The sequence below is a fragment of the Saimiri boliviensis genome, chromosome 3 (genome assembly GCF_048565385.1).
Source record: "Saimiri boliviensis isolate mSaiBol1 chromosome 3, mSaiBol1.pri, whole genome shotgun sequence".
Lineage (NCBI taxonomy): Eukaryota > Metazoa > Chordata > Mammalia > Primates > Cebidae > Saimiri > Saimiri boliviensis.
The window spans coordinates 76,657,870-76,674,198 of NC_133451.1; the positions used below are offsets into that span (position 1 = coordinate 76,657,870).

A 16,329-nucleotide genomic window follows, 5' to 3' on the forward strand; every position below is an offset into this window, starting at 1 on the left:
TGACAGGCACACTCTACCATGCCAGGCTAATTTTTATAGAGATTGGGGTCCCTCTATGGTGCTCAGGCTGGTCTTGAACTCCTGGGCTCAAGTGATTCTCTCGCCACAGCCTCTCAAGGCACTAGGATTACAGGTATGAGCCACCATGTTCAGTCAAAACTTTCTGTCTTATTACTCATCAGTTTTAATTCTAAATACCGCCACATTATTTTTCAGAATTTATAGACAAAAAGTTTGTAAACACAGCTCATTGCATTTTTAAAATAACAATAATAATGTCTAATGTGGCAATTAAGTTAAAAAAAATCTTGAGAATGTTCATATCTGGTACAAACGTAAAAACATGAACTTTTTTTTTTTTTTTTTGAGATAGGGTCTCACTCTGTAGCCCAGGCTGGAGTGTAGTGGCACAAACACAGCTTAATGTATCCTCTACCTTCTGGGTTCAAATGATCCTTCCACCTCACCCTCTCAAGTAGCTGGGACTACGTGTGCACTACCATGCCCTAATTTTTTTTTTTTTTGAGACGGAGTCTCACTCCATCATCAGATTGAAGTGCAGTGGCACGATCTCGGCTTACTGCAACCTCTGCCTCCTGGGTTCAGGTGATTCTCTTGCCTCAGCCTCCTGAGTAGCTGGGCCTACAGGCATGGGTCACCACTCCCAGCTAATTTTTTTTTTTTTTTTTTTTTTTTTTAGTAGAGACGAGGTTTCACCATGTTGGCCAGGATGGTCTGTATCTCTTGACCTCGTGATCCGCCTGCCTCAGCCTCCCAAAGTGCTGGGATTACAGGCATGAGCCACAGCACCTGGCCATCTCGCTAATTTTTAAATTTTTTGTAGGGACTGGGGTCTCGCCCTGTTGCCTAGGCTGGTATGAACTCCTGGACTCAAAGCAATCTTCCTGCCCCAGTCTCCTAAAGTGTTGGCATTGCAGGTGTGAGCCACTGCACCTGGCTAAAACATCAAATTTCAAATTAAAACTTGGCAATTAAAAAAAATAATTTTCTGAAAGCCTATTTAGAAACTGAAAAGCTATTCAGACACAAAACATACACGCTAGTACTACACACAAATAATATATATATGATATAAGCTATTTTCAAATAACTACAAATTACATTTGTTTACTTTCTTCAAGCATTTGGGGAATGCTGCTATTGAGGACTTTACATGTAAATCCACATGAAGCCTTAACTTACTAAAAAAGTATCATAACTACTAATATATAAATATTTTAAAATAGTTTAAATTTTAAGATATGTTTTTTAACATGCCAATAACTCAAAACATGTCTCACTAAATTTTTACCAAATAAAAAAATTTACTTTAGAGAATAAGAAATGAAAAAATAAAATGCGGGTCTGGGAAAACTCATTTAATTAATGTTCATTGAGGGCCTGTGGGCCAGGTTATAGATACATTAGTGACCCAACTCAAGATCCCTAACCTATACACAAATTCTTAAATTCTCATACACAACGTCTTATTAGCATATAGTCATGGTAAGTAAAACGTGCCCCTTCACTACTCTGTAGAATTCTTTAAATGTTATGTTTACTACTTTTATTTCTAAGTAAGATGAACACAAAACAAATCAATACAGTGCAAACCTTAGGTACATACTGGTCTAAATTGACTGGTATAATATTCTGCTTGAAGAAATTTTTGTAGGTCTTCAACATTGTTTAATGTCGCACTCATACCAATAATTTGAGTGGTTTCTAAAAAACAAACAACAAAAAAAAAGTGTTAAGGAAAATATTTAATACATCATAAAGTAATTTTAGCAAATTGTTTGTGCTCTGAATTCTTCCTGAATGATTTGGGAAAGGGGTGGGAGAGGTAAGTAAGAGAAATACAAATAGGCTAGGCACGGCCTGTAATCCCAATACTTTGGGAGGCTGAGGTGGGTGGATCACGAGGTCAGAAGTTGGAGACCAGCCTGGCCAAAATAGTGAAACCCCATTTCTTCTAAAAATACAAAAAAAATTTAGCTGGGCATGGTGGTGGGCTCCTGTAATCCCAGCTACTCAGGAGGCTGAGGCAGGAGAATCGCTTGAACCTGGGAAGTGGAGGTTGCAGCAAGCCGAGATCATGCCTCTGCACTCCAGCCTGAGCGACAGTGTGAGACTCCATTTCAAAAAAAAGAAAGAAAAATACAAATAGCTGAGTGCCTGGCTTACAACTGTAATGCCAACACTTTGGGAGGTGAGGTGGTGGGAAGATTGCTTGAGGCCAGGAGTTCAAGACCAGCCTGGGCAACATAGCAAGACCTCATCGCTACAAAAAAATTTAATTACCTGGGCATGGCAGTGCATGCCTGTAGTCCCAGCTACTTAGGAGGCTAAAGTGGGAGTATCTTTTGAGCCCAGGAGGTCAAGGCTGCAGTGAGCCATGATCGTGTCACTGCACTGCACCTTGGGCGACACAACTTAGAAGTTTATAGAGTTTTAAACTTGGCATAAAGTAGGATACTAAGGCTTCTAAACAACAATAATGAGTATAAATTTGCTTATAACTGTCTATCTGGATCCTTTTTATGAAGAGCTATGATATGTTCCACAGGTATGGCTATAGACAGATGTAGAATTAGTAGGATAGAGTGCTAAATGAGTCTCAAACTCTTGCCACATGAAAAGTCCTTTATGAGATCTTGCTATCAAGCTTTTTATTTGATTGACTGATTGAGACAGAGTCTTGCTCTGTTGCCCAGGCTGAAGTGCAGTGGCACGATCTCAGCTCATTGCAACCTCCACCTCCTGGGTTCAAGCAACTCTTCTGCCCCCAGGCTCCCGAGCAGCCAGGGCTACAGTGTTTTTGTTTTTTTGTTTGTTTTGTTTTTTTAAAATAAAGGTGGAGTGAAACTTATGAAGCCATATGACATCTTGGGCAATACAAAATGGCTGCTTTCTATAGACTTAGCTATTAAATGAAAACCCAAACAGGGTTTCTTTGCAAATGCTTCTTCATTGCTCCTACGTCTTGAAATGATCATTCAAGAAGCTGACTGAAAGAGGAATATGTAGGAGTATCCTTCCCATTCCGTAAGGATAGACTATGAAGCTGAAGGGGTGGGTGTGGGGTCAAATCAAGAAAGGCTGTGCTAAGAAATTAGGCATTTATGCAGAAAGCAAAGGGAAGCTATTATAGACTAGTAAACAAGAAAATAAACTAATAGAATTTGCATTTGGGAAGATCATTCTATTTGCACTGAAGAAAGATGGATGTGGTGGATGAAGGGCAGTGATCTAGACTAAAGGCAGACAGAAGAACTTGGTGGTATCTGGGGCAATCCAGGTAGAAAGGATGAGGTACTGAACTAAGGACTTAGTGGTAATGAGGGATAGGAGGGAGAGAAGTAAAAATATATTAATGAGGTAAATCAGATAGAATTAGGATGCTGATAGAATATGTAGGATCCTGGCTTGGCTGGCTGGAGAGTGGTGGCTAAGAATTCAGACTGAAGAATGGCTTTGAAGGAAATGAGTTAGGCTTAGACTAAGCCTTAGTTAGGTTTAGCTGTTCAAAGAATATTCAAATAGGGATGCCCAGTTGGCAGATGATATTACTCAGGAGAGGGGTGGGGTAGGAGAAAAACCTTAAAAAAAAAAAAGATATTACTCAGGAGAGAGATGCAAGCTGGAAATTCAGATTTAAAGCCAGCAGCACACAGGAAGTACCTGAAGTCATGAGTATGCATGAGAATTAGCGAAACTGTAGCAAACAAGGGAGAGCCTAACATGAATCTATAGTGACACCTACATTCATAATAAACAAGCTTAGAAAGAGATGTCACAGAGGAAAACGAGAAGGAAAAACTAAAGAGATTTTATTCAAATGCCTATGAACTAGATATGAATATAAGTCACTGATGACAGAAAGACAATAATTATAGAATAGCAAACACAGGTCCATTATGTGATAGGTACTATGTCAGATGCTCTACAAAGATTAATTTATACCATCTCTGCAGCAATTCAGCAAGAAAACTTCTGTTACCATCACTCACTGATGCCTAAGAAAACAGAGCCATAGTTTATATAAATTGCGTAGCGTTATGTACTTAGTAAAAGTGAGCCAGGGTTTGACTAGCTCCAGAGTCTGTTCTCAGCTGTTATGCTATGCCATCTCTCAATGCTGAGACATGATACCTCTACAGAGAGACAGTAGGAAAGCCAAGAGAGAATAATGCTCCATCACCCAAAGCAAAAAACAATGATAAGTAGTTGAATGAAGAAAAATCAAGATAAGGGCAGTTAGTGCACACTGGATTCCATAAGCAGGTGATTATTTTCCTCTCTTTCCCACTTTAAGTTCCATTGAATTTATCACCATTTGACATACCATTTGATTTCTTATCTGCTCATTGACTGTTTACTTTCACTAAAAAACAGGCTTGATGAAAGCAGGAACTGTTTTATTCACTGTTATAACCCTAGTACTTAAAAATACTGCCTAGCACGCAGTAGGTGCTCAGTATTTTTTTGAATGAACAATTATAAAATGCTATATAACCTGCTTAAATATTATTGCTGTTGAAATTTTTAAAATACATTTTAAGATTTTTACCGTTATATTTTTCCGTATATAAGGTAAATATTGCAATAGCGTATCAATAAATAGTAAGTTATGACATTTGGAATAAATTTTTCATATACTTTAAAGGCTATCTGATGTTGCAAAATAGCTCCTTAAAGTGACTATTAAAATGTATTGCTTTAGTGGTATTATTATGGTGATGATGAGAATGGCTGCAGTAGCAGCAGCAAACCCTCACTGAATGCAGTGTGCTAAGCACTGCTGAATGCAATACATGCATTAACTCACATAATCCTTACAACAATCTTATCAGGCTAGTACCATTATTATCCTAGTTTTACAGATAAAGAAACATAGAGGAAGAGGGTGATAATAACAGAGGACTTCTTCAAATACCAATTTCATTTACTTTCAAAATTCTACACATTAGAAATATTAAAACAAATGCAAAAAGCGTTAAGTATCTTGCTTTAGGTTATATAATGTAGCTAGTGAAAGAATTAAGTCTTTTGTAAGTTTCTTGGTTATAAATCAATTCATGACCTCATTTAAAAAATACTTACTGCTAGTGTACAGGATTTTTGCTAGGGTCATTTCCAGTATAGCTCCACGGCTTCCTTCACCAATCATGTGCAACTTTGAGATTTTTTTTTAAAAAAGGGAAGAGAAGTAAATCTTCATATAATACTCATATAAAACATACATATATTCATATGAAATTTGTAAAGAGTTCTTACAACTTGTAAGTATTTTGAATATAATAACTATAGTACATGTATATTATTTCGCTGGTATTTAGATTAATGAGCTTTTGGTGCAAAATCTTGATAAATCTGGGATTAATAAGTACTATTATAATTTCCTTTTTTTTTTGAAGCTGATTTTGGCTCTTGTCCTCCAGGCTAGAGTGCAGTGGCACAACCTCAGCTTACTGCAACCTCCAACTTCCAGGTTAAAGTGATTCTCCTGCCTCAGTCTCCTGCGTAGCTGGGATTTCAGGTGCCTGCCACCATGCCCAGCTGATTTTTACATTTTTAGTAGAGACAGGGTTTCACCACATTGGCCAAGGTCTTAAACTCCTGACCTCAAGTGATCCACCTGCCTCAGTCTCCCAAAGTGCTAGGATTACAGGCGTGAGCCACCGTGCCCGGCCTATAAAATTGTACACTACACATATACGTATTCAGACTTCAAGAAACACTTGACACAAAACCAAATTTAAGATTATCAAGCATGGACTGTCTTCACCTATATTGTCTATATGTTAAAACAAATTTATTTTTATAGAGGTACTAAGGTCCTAAGCAGATCTACACAATATCCAGAATAACAAATATTTAGTATAATAAAAATGTTGACAAATTACAAAAGTATTAACCAACCTCATCTACAACAACCAGACCCAGACTGTCAATTCTTCCAGTTTCAATCAGGGAGTTCACCAAGCTATGTCCTTTTTCAATAGTGGCAATATATAGAGATTTCTTTTCCCTTCTTTTAGTTGGAGGAAATCTTCCTTTGCTTCCAGCATATTCTTCAACAAAGAAACCGAGTTCTATACCAAAACTTGACAAACCTGAAATCTAGAATATTAGTTAAAATAAAGAAAAACAAGCAAGGCACTGTGGCTCATGCCTGTAATCCTAGCACCTTGGGAGGCTGAGACAGGAAGATCATTTGAGCCCAGGAGGTTGAGACCAGTCTGGGCAACGTAGTGAGACCTCATCTCTATAAAAAATAAAAAAATAGCTGGCAGTGGTGGTGCTTGCCTGTGGTCCCAGCTACTTGGGAAGCTGAGATGGAAGGACTAGTTGAGCCCAGGGAGTTGTGGCTGTAGTAAGCCTTGGTCATGCCACTGCACTCTAGCCTGGGTGACAGAGCAAGATCTTGACTCAAAAATAAATAAATAAATATACACATACACACACACACACACACACACACACACACACAAACGAAAAACACAGATTAAAAAATCCTCTAATTATTAAGAGTTTAAAAAGCTATAGCATTTAATACCCATCAACAGGAACAAGGTCACAGGTAAGACATACTTTGAAATACATAAGAAATGCCATAATGTCTTGATCTTTGCAAAATAAATGCAACTTTTAAAATACATGTGAAAATAAATTTCAATGTTTGATGTCAAAAAGCATCAGGGCATGGTGGCTCACGTCTGTAATCTCAGCATTTTAGGAGGCTGAGGTGGGTGGATCACTTGAGGTCAGGTGTTTGAGATCAACTTGGTCAACATGGCGAAACCACATCTTTACTAAAAATACAAAAATTAGCTGGGTGTGGTAGTATGTGCCTGTGATTCTGGCTGCTGGGTGGGAAGGTGGGGCACAAGAATCGCTTGAGCCTGGGAAGTGGAGGTTGCAGTGAGCTGAGATCACGTCACTGCACTCCAGCCCGGGCGACAGAGCAAGACTCTGAAAAAAAAAAAAAGCATCAGAATAAATCTAATTTTAATAATAGGCCAGGCTCAGTGGCTCATGCCTGTAATCCCAGCATTTTGGAAGGTCGACGTGGGAAGATCACTTGAGGTCAGAAGTTCGAGACCAGCCTGGTCAACATGATGAAACCCCATCTCTACTGAAAATACAAAAATTAGATGGGCATGGTGGCACACACCTGTAATCCCAGCTACTCGGGACGCCGAGGCAGGAGAATCACTTGAACCCAGCAGGCAGAAGTTGCAGTGAGCAGAGATTGTACCACTGCACTCCAGCCTGGGTGACAGAGTAAGACTCCATCTCAAAAAAGAAAAAGGAGGGTAAACAGTAACAGAATATTTAAGATGACATTTAATCTGCCAGTTTAGAAAAAAATAAAACTTTCAACAACAGGTAGTTAGTATTTGAAGAGATTTTAGGTACTGTACACTGCTTTTATACATTTTTTTTTTTTTGAGACGGAGTTTCGCTCTTGTTACCCAGGCTGGAGTGCAATGGCGCGATCTCGGCTCACCACAACCTCCGCCTCTTGGGTTCAGGCAATTCTCCTGCCTCAGCCTCCTGAGTAGCTGGGATTACAGGCACGAGCCACCATGCCCAGCTAATTTTTTGTATTTTTAGTAGAGACGGGGTTTCACCATGTTGACCAGGATGGTCTGGATCTCTCGACCTCGTGATCCACACGCCTCAGCCTCCCAAAGTGCTGGGATTACAGGCTTGAGCCTCTGCGCCCGGCCACTGCTTTTATACATTCTAAAAATATTAATTCTCCATCAAGAGGCACTTCTCACTAGGCACAGTGACTCATGCCTGTAATCCTAGCTCTTTGGGAGGCTGAGGCAGGCGGATCACTGGAGATCAGGAGTTTGAGACCAGCATGGCCAACATGGTGAAACCCTGTCTGTACTAAAAATACAAAAATTAGCTGGGCATGGTGGTACGCGCCTGTAATCCCAGCTACTCAGGAGGCTGAGGCAGGAGAATTGCTTGAACTCGGGAGGTGGAAGTTGAAGTGAGCCAAGATCATGCCACTGCACTCCAGCCTGGGTGACAGCAAGACTATCTTAAAAAAAAAAAAAAAAAAGAGGTACTTCTCGACAATTCAGTTATTACATTTATGCTAATTTTCAGATCTTAATGTCAAAGTATAAGCAAATAATATATTTTAAAACACATACACACCTTTTCTTGGACAATTGCCACATATGGAAGAATCATTAAAACATCTTTCCGAGAGCAAAGCAGTTCTTGTAGCATTAAAATCTCAGCCACAAGGGTTTTCCCACCACTTGTTGGCAAGGAATAGATTAAATTTTTTCTTTCTTGCACAGACTTCAATGTTAAACAAGTATGTTGCCATTCTGTGGAATTAAAAAAAAAAAGAAGGCATTATTTTCCCCTTCCAAACTTTGAATCTCAAAAGTTTTCTAAGAAAAGCAAATCACTTTTTGTGGAACAGTCTTCTCATAAGGATAAGTGTAATTATAACCAATGTTACATGGCAAAAATACCAAATGTGCAAGTAATACAGCCAGTGAGGGCCTAGTTCAGGCCTAGGCAGCAAGATGTTTCGAAAACCAGCCCATTTATTCACCAGCTGCAGACTTGGGTCCAATATTACAGCAAGGCAGGTAGCAGCCTGCTGGACGGGAGTGTCATCTGGGATACCAGAAGAGCAAAGGGACAGTACAAGGATCTGTGTGTATTCTAATGTTTTCCTCTTATGTTCTGCAAGGAGATTATGTAAGCTTCCCTTCCTCATTCAGCCAAAAGCCATCTCAGAGAGAAGTAGGGGGAGGAGAGAAACAAAATCTATTAGGTTTTACACAAACCATTAAAAACTTTAGCTCTCATGGAGACCTGAACTCTGAATGGCTCAAAAACCACTTTAAATGTTCAGACTGCTTAAACTACAAGACTAGGATCATTAACCGGCATGACTAGGATTCCCACAATTTAGCAAGGAGGGATTCATGAAAACAGACCAGATCCAAGATGTTCTGTGAAAACTAGTATTAATTACTCTGTAGGATAATTTGACAATGAAAATCATCAAAAGTCTTTAAAAATGTGCTTTAGTGTTTTATCACTAGAAAACTGAGCAAAAAAATATAAGACATTTCATAGCAAGAAATGCAAATGGCCAATAAATACATGAGGAGATGCTCAACTGTTCTCTACTGGGTTGGCAAAATAAATTTTTAAAATAAAAAAGAAATAACCACCAAAAAAAAAAAAAAACAAAAACAAAAAACCTTACACATGTAAAATCCGGAACTGACTAACGTGGGGGGAAAAAGCCATTCTCATGTATGGTTGTGAGAAGATAAACTGATAGAATCTTTGTGGAAAGTAATCTAGTATCATCAAAACTAGAACTGCACATTGCCTTTGATGTGGTAGTATTACTTCTGGGATTCTACGTCTACAGAACGGAAGCCAAAGCATATAAAGATTATTTGCAGGATGTTCACACAGCATTGTTTGTGGGTACAAAGTGCCATGGAGGCGGGGGTAAAGGCTGAATGAATTATTGTACAATCACCCAATGTGATTCTCTACAGTTTAAAAATGAAGAGTAGATGGATCTATGTATGTTCAATATACAGTTAAGTTAAAAAAGTAGATCATGGCTGGGCGCGGTGGCTCACGCCTGTAATCCCAGCACTTTGGGAGGCCGAGGCAGGTGGATCACAAGGTCAAGAGATCGAGACCATCCTGGTCAACATGGTGAAACCCCGTCTCTACTAAAAATACAAAAAATTAGCTGGGCATGGTGGCACATGCCTGTAATCCCAGCTACTCAGGAGGCTGAGGCAGGAGAATTGCCTGAACCCAGGAGGCGGAGGTTGCGGTGAGTCGAGATCGCGCCATTGCACTCCAGCCTGGATAACAAGAGCGAAACTCCATCTCAAAAAAAAAAAAAAAAAAAAAAAGTAGATCATTGGCCTGGAGTGGTGGGTCATGTCTATAATCCCAGCACTTTGGCAGCCTGAGGCAGGAGGATCACTTGAGCCCAGAATTTCAATATGAACCCATGTCTATTAAAAAAATAAAAGGTTATATCTGAATCACAGTTACAAGTAACTTTAACTTATTGTGCTTTAGGGTGATTCCCAAATATTACAAGTGACTGTATTTTTTCTTTAAAAATACTTCAAAAATACTTAAATATTGAATATTCAAAAATACTTCAGATTGGTGTCAATCAAATTATCAAATTAGATGTTTATGCCAAAATTTAACTTAACTATAGCCACATTTTATCCAATTCAGATTTTTAAGTATAACATGAGAAAATATTTATATCATCTTCACATCAAAAACAAAAATTAGCCAAGTGCAATGGCTCATGTCTCTAATTTCAACCCTTTGGGAGGCTGAGGCAGGAGGACTGCTTCAGCTCAGGAGTTCAGAACCAGCATAGGTAACCAAATGAGATCATCTCTACAAAATATTAAAAAATTAGCTGGGTATGGTGGCACATGCCTATTAGTCCCCATGACTTGGGAGGCTGAGGTGGGAGGATTGCTTGATCCTGGGAGGTTGATGCTGTAGTGAGCTGTGATCACAGATTGCCAGGTTATACTTCTAGAGGTTCTGATACAGCAGGTCTGGGGAAGTGTCTGAGAACATATGCTTTAACAAATTTCCAGGTGATGTTGATGCTGCAGTCCAGGAACCACACTTGAGAACCACTGTTTTAGTTTCATAAAAAGTATCAGATGTATTTATGCTTTAATTTAGTCATGTTATTAAGCCAGATTTCGAGGTAAAAAGATTTAAAAAGTTGTTCTTTAGTGAAGTTCTTACTTAGAAACTACCAATATAATTACTGACAATCATTACTAACATCTAATTTGGCATGTCCTTGACACAGAATCTAACTTGCAAAGAAAGTACCCTTTTTTACAGATGAGGAACTAAGGCCAGAGTGCTAAAGTTGCATTTTTAAGTGACAACCCCCAGCAGTTGAGAACCTATCAGAGTGTACCAGGCACAGTGCTAGTTAAGAAAAAGATGAGTTATACAGAGCCCTATTATCAGGGTATTCATTCTGGCAGAATAAACAAAATGCAAGGTGCTAGGAGAAGAGCAGAGGAAGTAAGTTAACATCTACTTCCAGGGTAGTGCACACCATTAGCTCTTAAACCATGAACTTCACAATTTAGATTCTTGTAGAGTCTTTTATTAGGCTTTGTTTCCTGTAGTTCTACTTCTCCAACCTGATTGTCTTCTCCCTAAGAACCCAATTTTTCATATCACTTGTAAGAGTCTAACAGGAGTTCCAGAAAAGTTATGAAGTAGAAGGTTGATGGGCTGACCTTCCAGTATGGCAGCAACTGTCCCTTCTTTGCCTAAAATGAAACGTATCCGAAATATATGCAAGGACCCTGGATTTTTGAAAAACATTACAAGATACCTTAATATTACTGTTTCTTTGTACTTAAGCTTGTCCAACCCATGGCCCTCATGAGGCCCAGAATGGCTTTGAATGTAGCCCAACACAAATTTGTAAACTTTCTTAAAACATTATGAGATTTTTGTGTTTTTTTTTTGCAATTTTTTTTTCTTAGCTCATCAGCTATCATTAGTGTTAGTGTATTTTATTGTGGTTCAAGACAATACTTCTTCCAATGTGGCCCAAGGAAGCCAAAAGATTGGACATCCTTGACTTTTAACTGCAGATGTCTAGTTTTGGGAGTCGCAGCACAAGGCCGAGCATCTGGGTGGTGGCGGGGATGCACCTGTGGGGAGAGGTGGCTGTGGCTGCTGGTGGGAGGTTAGAGGGAGAAAAAGAAAAAAAAAGATGCTTAGTTTTAATCAACAGTATTACTAATACTGACTTCTTTTACTCAAAACATGTGTGTGAAGACATACTGCAACAACTAAGTTTTGGTAGAGAAGACAGAGCCAGTCAAGGAAATATCAGCTAAGAAAACTGAGGATCTACTAGACAGAGTAAAAAAACAGGAGTGGTTGTAAGGAGGTACAGAAACAAGAATTTCAAGAAGGGTGTAGTCAACAGCATCAGGTAAGTTATTGGGAAGTCAGGTAAGGTAAACATTGAAAGTATCACTGGGTTTAGACACCTTAGTCATCAGATGAACCCAGAATTAGAGTGGGGTAATTTACTGAAGTTCTTACTTAGAATCTACCAATATAATTATTTATTTTTTTTTATTTTTTTTTGAGACGGAGTTTCACTCTTGTTACCCAGGCTGGAGTGCAATGGCGCGATCTCGGCTCACCACAACCTCCGCCTTCTGGGTTCAAGCAATTCTCCTGCCTCAGCCTCCTGAGTAGCTGGGATTACAGGCACGCGCCACCATGCCCAGCTAATTTTTTGTATCTTTTGTAGAGACGGGGTTTCACCATGTTGACCAGGATGGTCTCGATCTCTTGACCTCGTGATCCACCCGCCTCAGCCTCCCAAAGTGCTGGGATTACAGGCTTGAGCCACCGCGCCCGGCTAATATAATTATTGACAATTGTTACCAACATGTAATTTGGCATGTCCTTGAACCAGAATCTAACTTGTAAAACAACTTACGGTTCCTTTTTTTTTTCTTATTTATTTATTTATTTATTTTTAAAGACAGGATTTCTCCATATTGGTCAGGCTGGTCTTGAACTCCTGACCTCAGGTGATCTACCTGCCTTGGCCTCACAAAGTGCTGGGATTACAAGTGTGAGCAACTACGCCTGTCAATTCCTTTCTTATAGATGAGGAATTAGAGGAATTATGTGAGGTGAGGAAACAGAAAGGATAACTGGTTTGATAAGTGTAACTGTGAAGGAAAGGATAGAGGTTCAGTAACAGCATGATAGGGATAGAAGGGGTTGAGAGACCACTGATAATTTGTTTTTAGAAATAGTACGGACCATGAAAGCATCTGCTTCTATTGACTTGCACTAATATTATGGTAACAATAGGAAAAAAAATTTTTTTATTCCAGCAAAAAGCATTACCATATAATTTTTCAATTCCTTTGAGCTGGACATAAAGGTCTCTCACTTTGCTGGGTAATGAATAAAAAGGACCAAGGTCATTTGATGACGACTCAATCGTTTTCTTAGCAACATTAATTTCTTCGGATAGGAGAGTCTCTTTGAGCTGTTTACTTCTAGAGAATACTGGTGTCTGGGCCTTGGCATTTCCAGTCATGGTACTTTTTAGATGATCTTTAATACTTGTTCTCCTATTTATATCTGAACTAGTTCTGACTTTGGAAGAGGACTCATCATTTTGCTGGGGTTGCTCTATGCAATTATGGGGCAATTCCTCATTCACAGTGTTGTGAGAGGATGACCTCCCATCCCTTTCTTTCATAAACTGATCACCAAAATCATTTGAAGCGTTCTGCAAATTTTCAAAGTACATAGCCTGTGAGGAGGGTACCTCATACAAAAGATCAGCTCCAGGTTCATCAGTGACATCTTCATACCCATTCTGGTTCTCTGTGTGCTTATCAGTTTGTAATTCAGTAAGGTTGCCTATGGGAGTAACGCTGAGTTTGTTTTTGATACTTTCTGAGCAAAGATTTTCAGTGGCAAAGTCTGTAGCATGTTTCTGATGTTCAGGAAGTTGCATATATTTTTGCTCCAAGTCGTCAGCTTCAGCTATAAAGGAATTTTCAGTAAAGCTATCATAGTCACCAAACATGTCCTCTTCACTGTCATTATGCTGCAAGGAGAACAAAAACACTTGCGGTAATTTCAGCTTCATTAAAATCTTCACCAGCCTGGGCAACATGATGAAACCCGGTCTCTACTGAAAATACAAAAATGAGCTGGCTGCAGTAGCCTCCCGTACTTGGGACGCTGAGGCATAAGAATTGCCTGAACCTGGGAGTTACAGGTTGCAGTGAGCCCTGATTGTGCCACTGCACTTCAGCCTGGCCTGGGCGACAGAGCAAGACTCTGTCTTAAAAAAAAAAAAAGGAATAAAACTTCAGGCTAGGGCTGCACTAAGAATATAATTATGTGGTCACATATGGATCATACATCTGTATGTAAATAGATATCATCACCAATTTACAGCTGAAAAAATGGACGCCCAGAGAGGTTAAATTACTCGCCTAAACAGCAAGTTTATGTGTTGTGATGATACTGGGATTCTGAACAGGGTCTTGCTCTGTCACTCAGGCTGGAGTGCAGTGGCTCCAGCCACTGCATGATCACAGCTCACTGCAGCCTTAACATCCTGGGCTCAAACGATTCTCCTGCCTCAGCCTCCCAAGTAGCTAGGACTAAGGTGCAGGCTACCACACCTGGCTAATTAAAAATTTTTTTTTTTTTTTTGTTTGTGGTAGAGACTAGGTCTCTGTTGCCTAGGCTGGTTTTTAACTCAAACTTCTGGGTTTAAGTGATCCTCCCATCTCGGCCTCCTAAAGTACTGGGATTATACACATGAGCCACTGCACTCGGCCAGATTCTAATTCTTTTTTTCTTTTTTTTGACACACAGTCTTGCTCTGTCGCCAGGCTGGAGCACAGTGGCACAGTCTCGGCTCACTGCAACCTCTGCCTCCCGGGTTCAAGCGATTCTTCCGCCTCAGCCTCCCAGGTAGCTGGGACTACACGCGCCTGCCAAACGCCCGGCCAATTTTTATATTTTTAGTAGAGGCGGGGTTTCACCGTGTTGGCAAGGATGGCCTCGATCCCTTGACCTCGTGATCCACCCGCCTCGGCCTTTGGGATCCCAAAGTGCTGGGATTACAGGCGTGAGCCACGGCGCCCGGCCAGATTCTAATTCTTTTTTTTTTTTTTTTTTTTTTTTTTTTTGAGACGGAGTTTCGCTCTTGTTACCCCAGGCTGGAGTGCAATGGCGCGATCTCGGCTCACTGCAACCTCCGCCTCCTGGGTTCAGGCAATTCTCCTGCCTCAGCCTCCTGAGTAGCTGGGATTACAGGCACGTGCCACCATGCCCAGCTAATTTTTTTGTATTTTTAGTAGAGACGGGGTTTCACCGTGTTGACCGGGATGGTCTGGATCTCTCGACCTCGTGATCCACCCGCCTCGGCCTCCCAAAGTGCTGGGATTACAGGCTGAGCCACCGCGCCCGGCCCAGATTCTAATTCTTAAACGTGTACTAAAACAGCAGGAAGACTGGTAGATGTATATGAAATGTAAGCGCATTCGATGGTTCTGATACCTGCAGCTCTGCCCTCTCAGACTCCAATATACAGAGACTGGCCTGTAACAGAATCATGGCTGTGCCAGTAGACACTCGAAGGAGTTCTTAGGAATTTGGAATTGAGACTGAGAATCTGAACACTGACTTGGGGTGGTCCACTACACAGAAGAGACGTAAACTTGCGAGGCAGCAATATAGTAAAGTGATTATAGTAAAATGGAGTAAGAACTGTAGTATCTCAACTATTCAGGGCCTGATTACTGTCGTAAAATCTAGATAATCTAACTAGTTTAACATAACGGGTCTACAATAAACAGCAGATTTTATTTGTACAGTAGGAGCTGCTGTTATTTGGAAGCCTAGATTTGCGTCTCAGTCATGCCATTTATTTTCTGTGTGTACAACTTTTATGTCTAGGGGTTTACATTTCATATTTATACAGAAATGTAGATAACAAGGCAATCAATAACTCCTAAGTGCCGATTAACAGCGGTAACGAAGACGAGAGAAGTAAACTAAGGCGACGATAAAACTGGTCAACTCTGCATCTGGGAAGGACGCCAAACGTTTGCAGTTTCAAGTTCCAAGCCCTCAGTACCTGATACCCCACCCCTCCGTCAGTGGGCATGCGACGTAGGAGGTCCGGTTTTGTATCACCACCTCCAAGGACAAGACAATCGGGGGAATCTGATAGTAGACGGGGTTGTACCTCGACCGGTATTAAGCCCGCAGTCTTCCGCCGCCTGTTCTCAGCCACCATTTCCTCCTCCTTCTCATCTCCGCGCTCGAGCTCCGCCGCGGTGGGAGCGACAAAAATGCGCCCCAGGCTTGGACGTTTCCTTTTGGGGAGAGACACCCGCCGGCGGATGCGGGAACCACCGTCATCCATGGCAAGGGCCCAGGGCCCTATTCAGAAGTCATTGTCAGTGACCCAGACGCTAAACCCGAATGGAAGGGAGACGGGGAGGAGGGCGCTCGCCTCTTCATCCACCTTGGGAAAAGCCCCCAAGTTAGTTCTCTGGGCTCGCGGACCGGAAGCAAGCATAAACGTCTGCCCGCTCCTTGTCCAATCATAAGCATCATGTGACCCGCCGCGAAGCGAGGGCCATTGAACCCAAGGGTGCTGCGCATGCGTATTGAAAACCTCACCAATTCTCGTGGGTCCTCAGCCTTCTCCCGCGGAACCTT

The 16,329-nt window shown here is 40.8% G+C and overlaps 1 protein-coding gene across 11 annotated transcripts in view; it reads right to left on the minus strand.

Annotated features, from left to right (window-relative positions):
- Nucleotides 1-16,325, minus strand: part of HELQ (helicase, POLQ like) — a 51,380-nt gene extending 35,055 nt beyond the window's left edge. For 6 of the 11 annotated variants that reach the window (XR_012516871.1, XM_010334751.2, XM_010334753.2 and 3 more), the window contains exons 1-6: nucleotides 15,740-16,325; nucleotides 12,976-13,690; nucleotides 8,185-8,363; nucleotides 5,926-6,126; nucleotides 5,107-5,179; nucleotides 1,628-1,725 (exon numbers count right to left, since the gene is read on the minus strand). Coding sequence is in view for 10 of the 11 variants with exons in the window: in XM_010334751.2 (XP_010333053.2) it covers nucleotides 1,628-1,725; nucleotides 5,107-5,179; nucleotides 5,926-6,126; nucleotides 8,185-8,363; nucleotides 12,976-13,690; nucleotides 15,740-16,030 (1,557 nt within the window). In the remaining variant the exon portion in view is untranslated. Of the gene's footprint in view, nucleotides 1-1,614; nucleotides 1,726-5,106; nucleotides 5,180-5,925; nucleotides 6,127-8,184; nucleotides 8,364-12,975; nucleotides 13,691-15,739 lie in introns of all 11 variants that reach the window. The other 5 variants (XM_010334756.3, XM_010334752.2, XM_074396380.1 and 2 more) reach the window with 5 other exon arrangements.
- Between the last annotated feature and the right edge of the window lie 4 nt (nucleotides 16,326-16,329).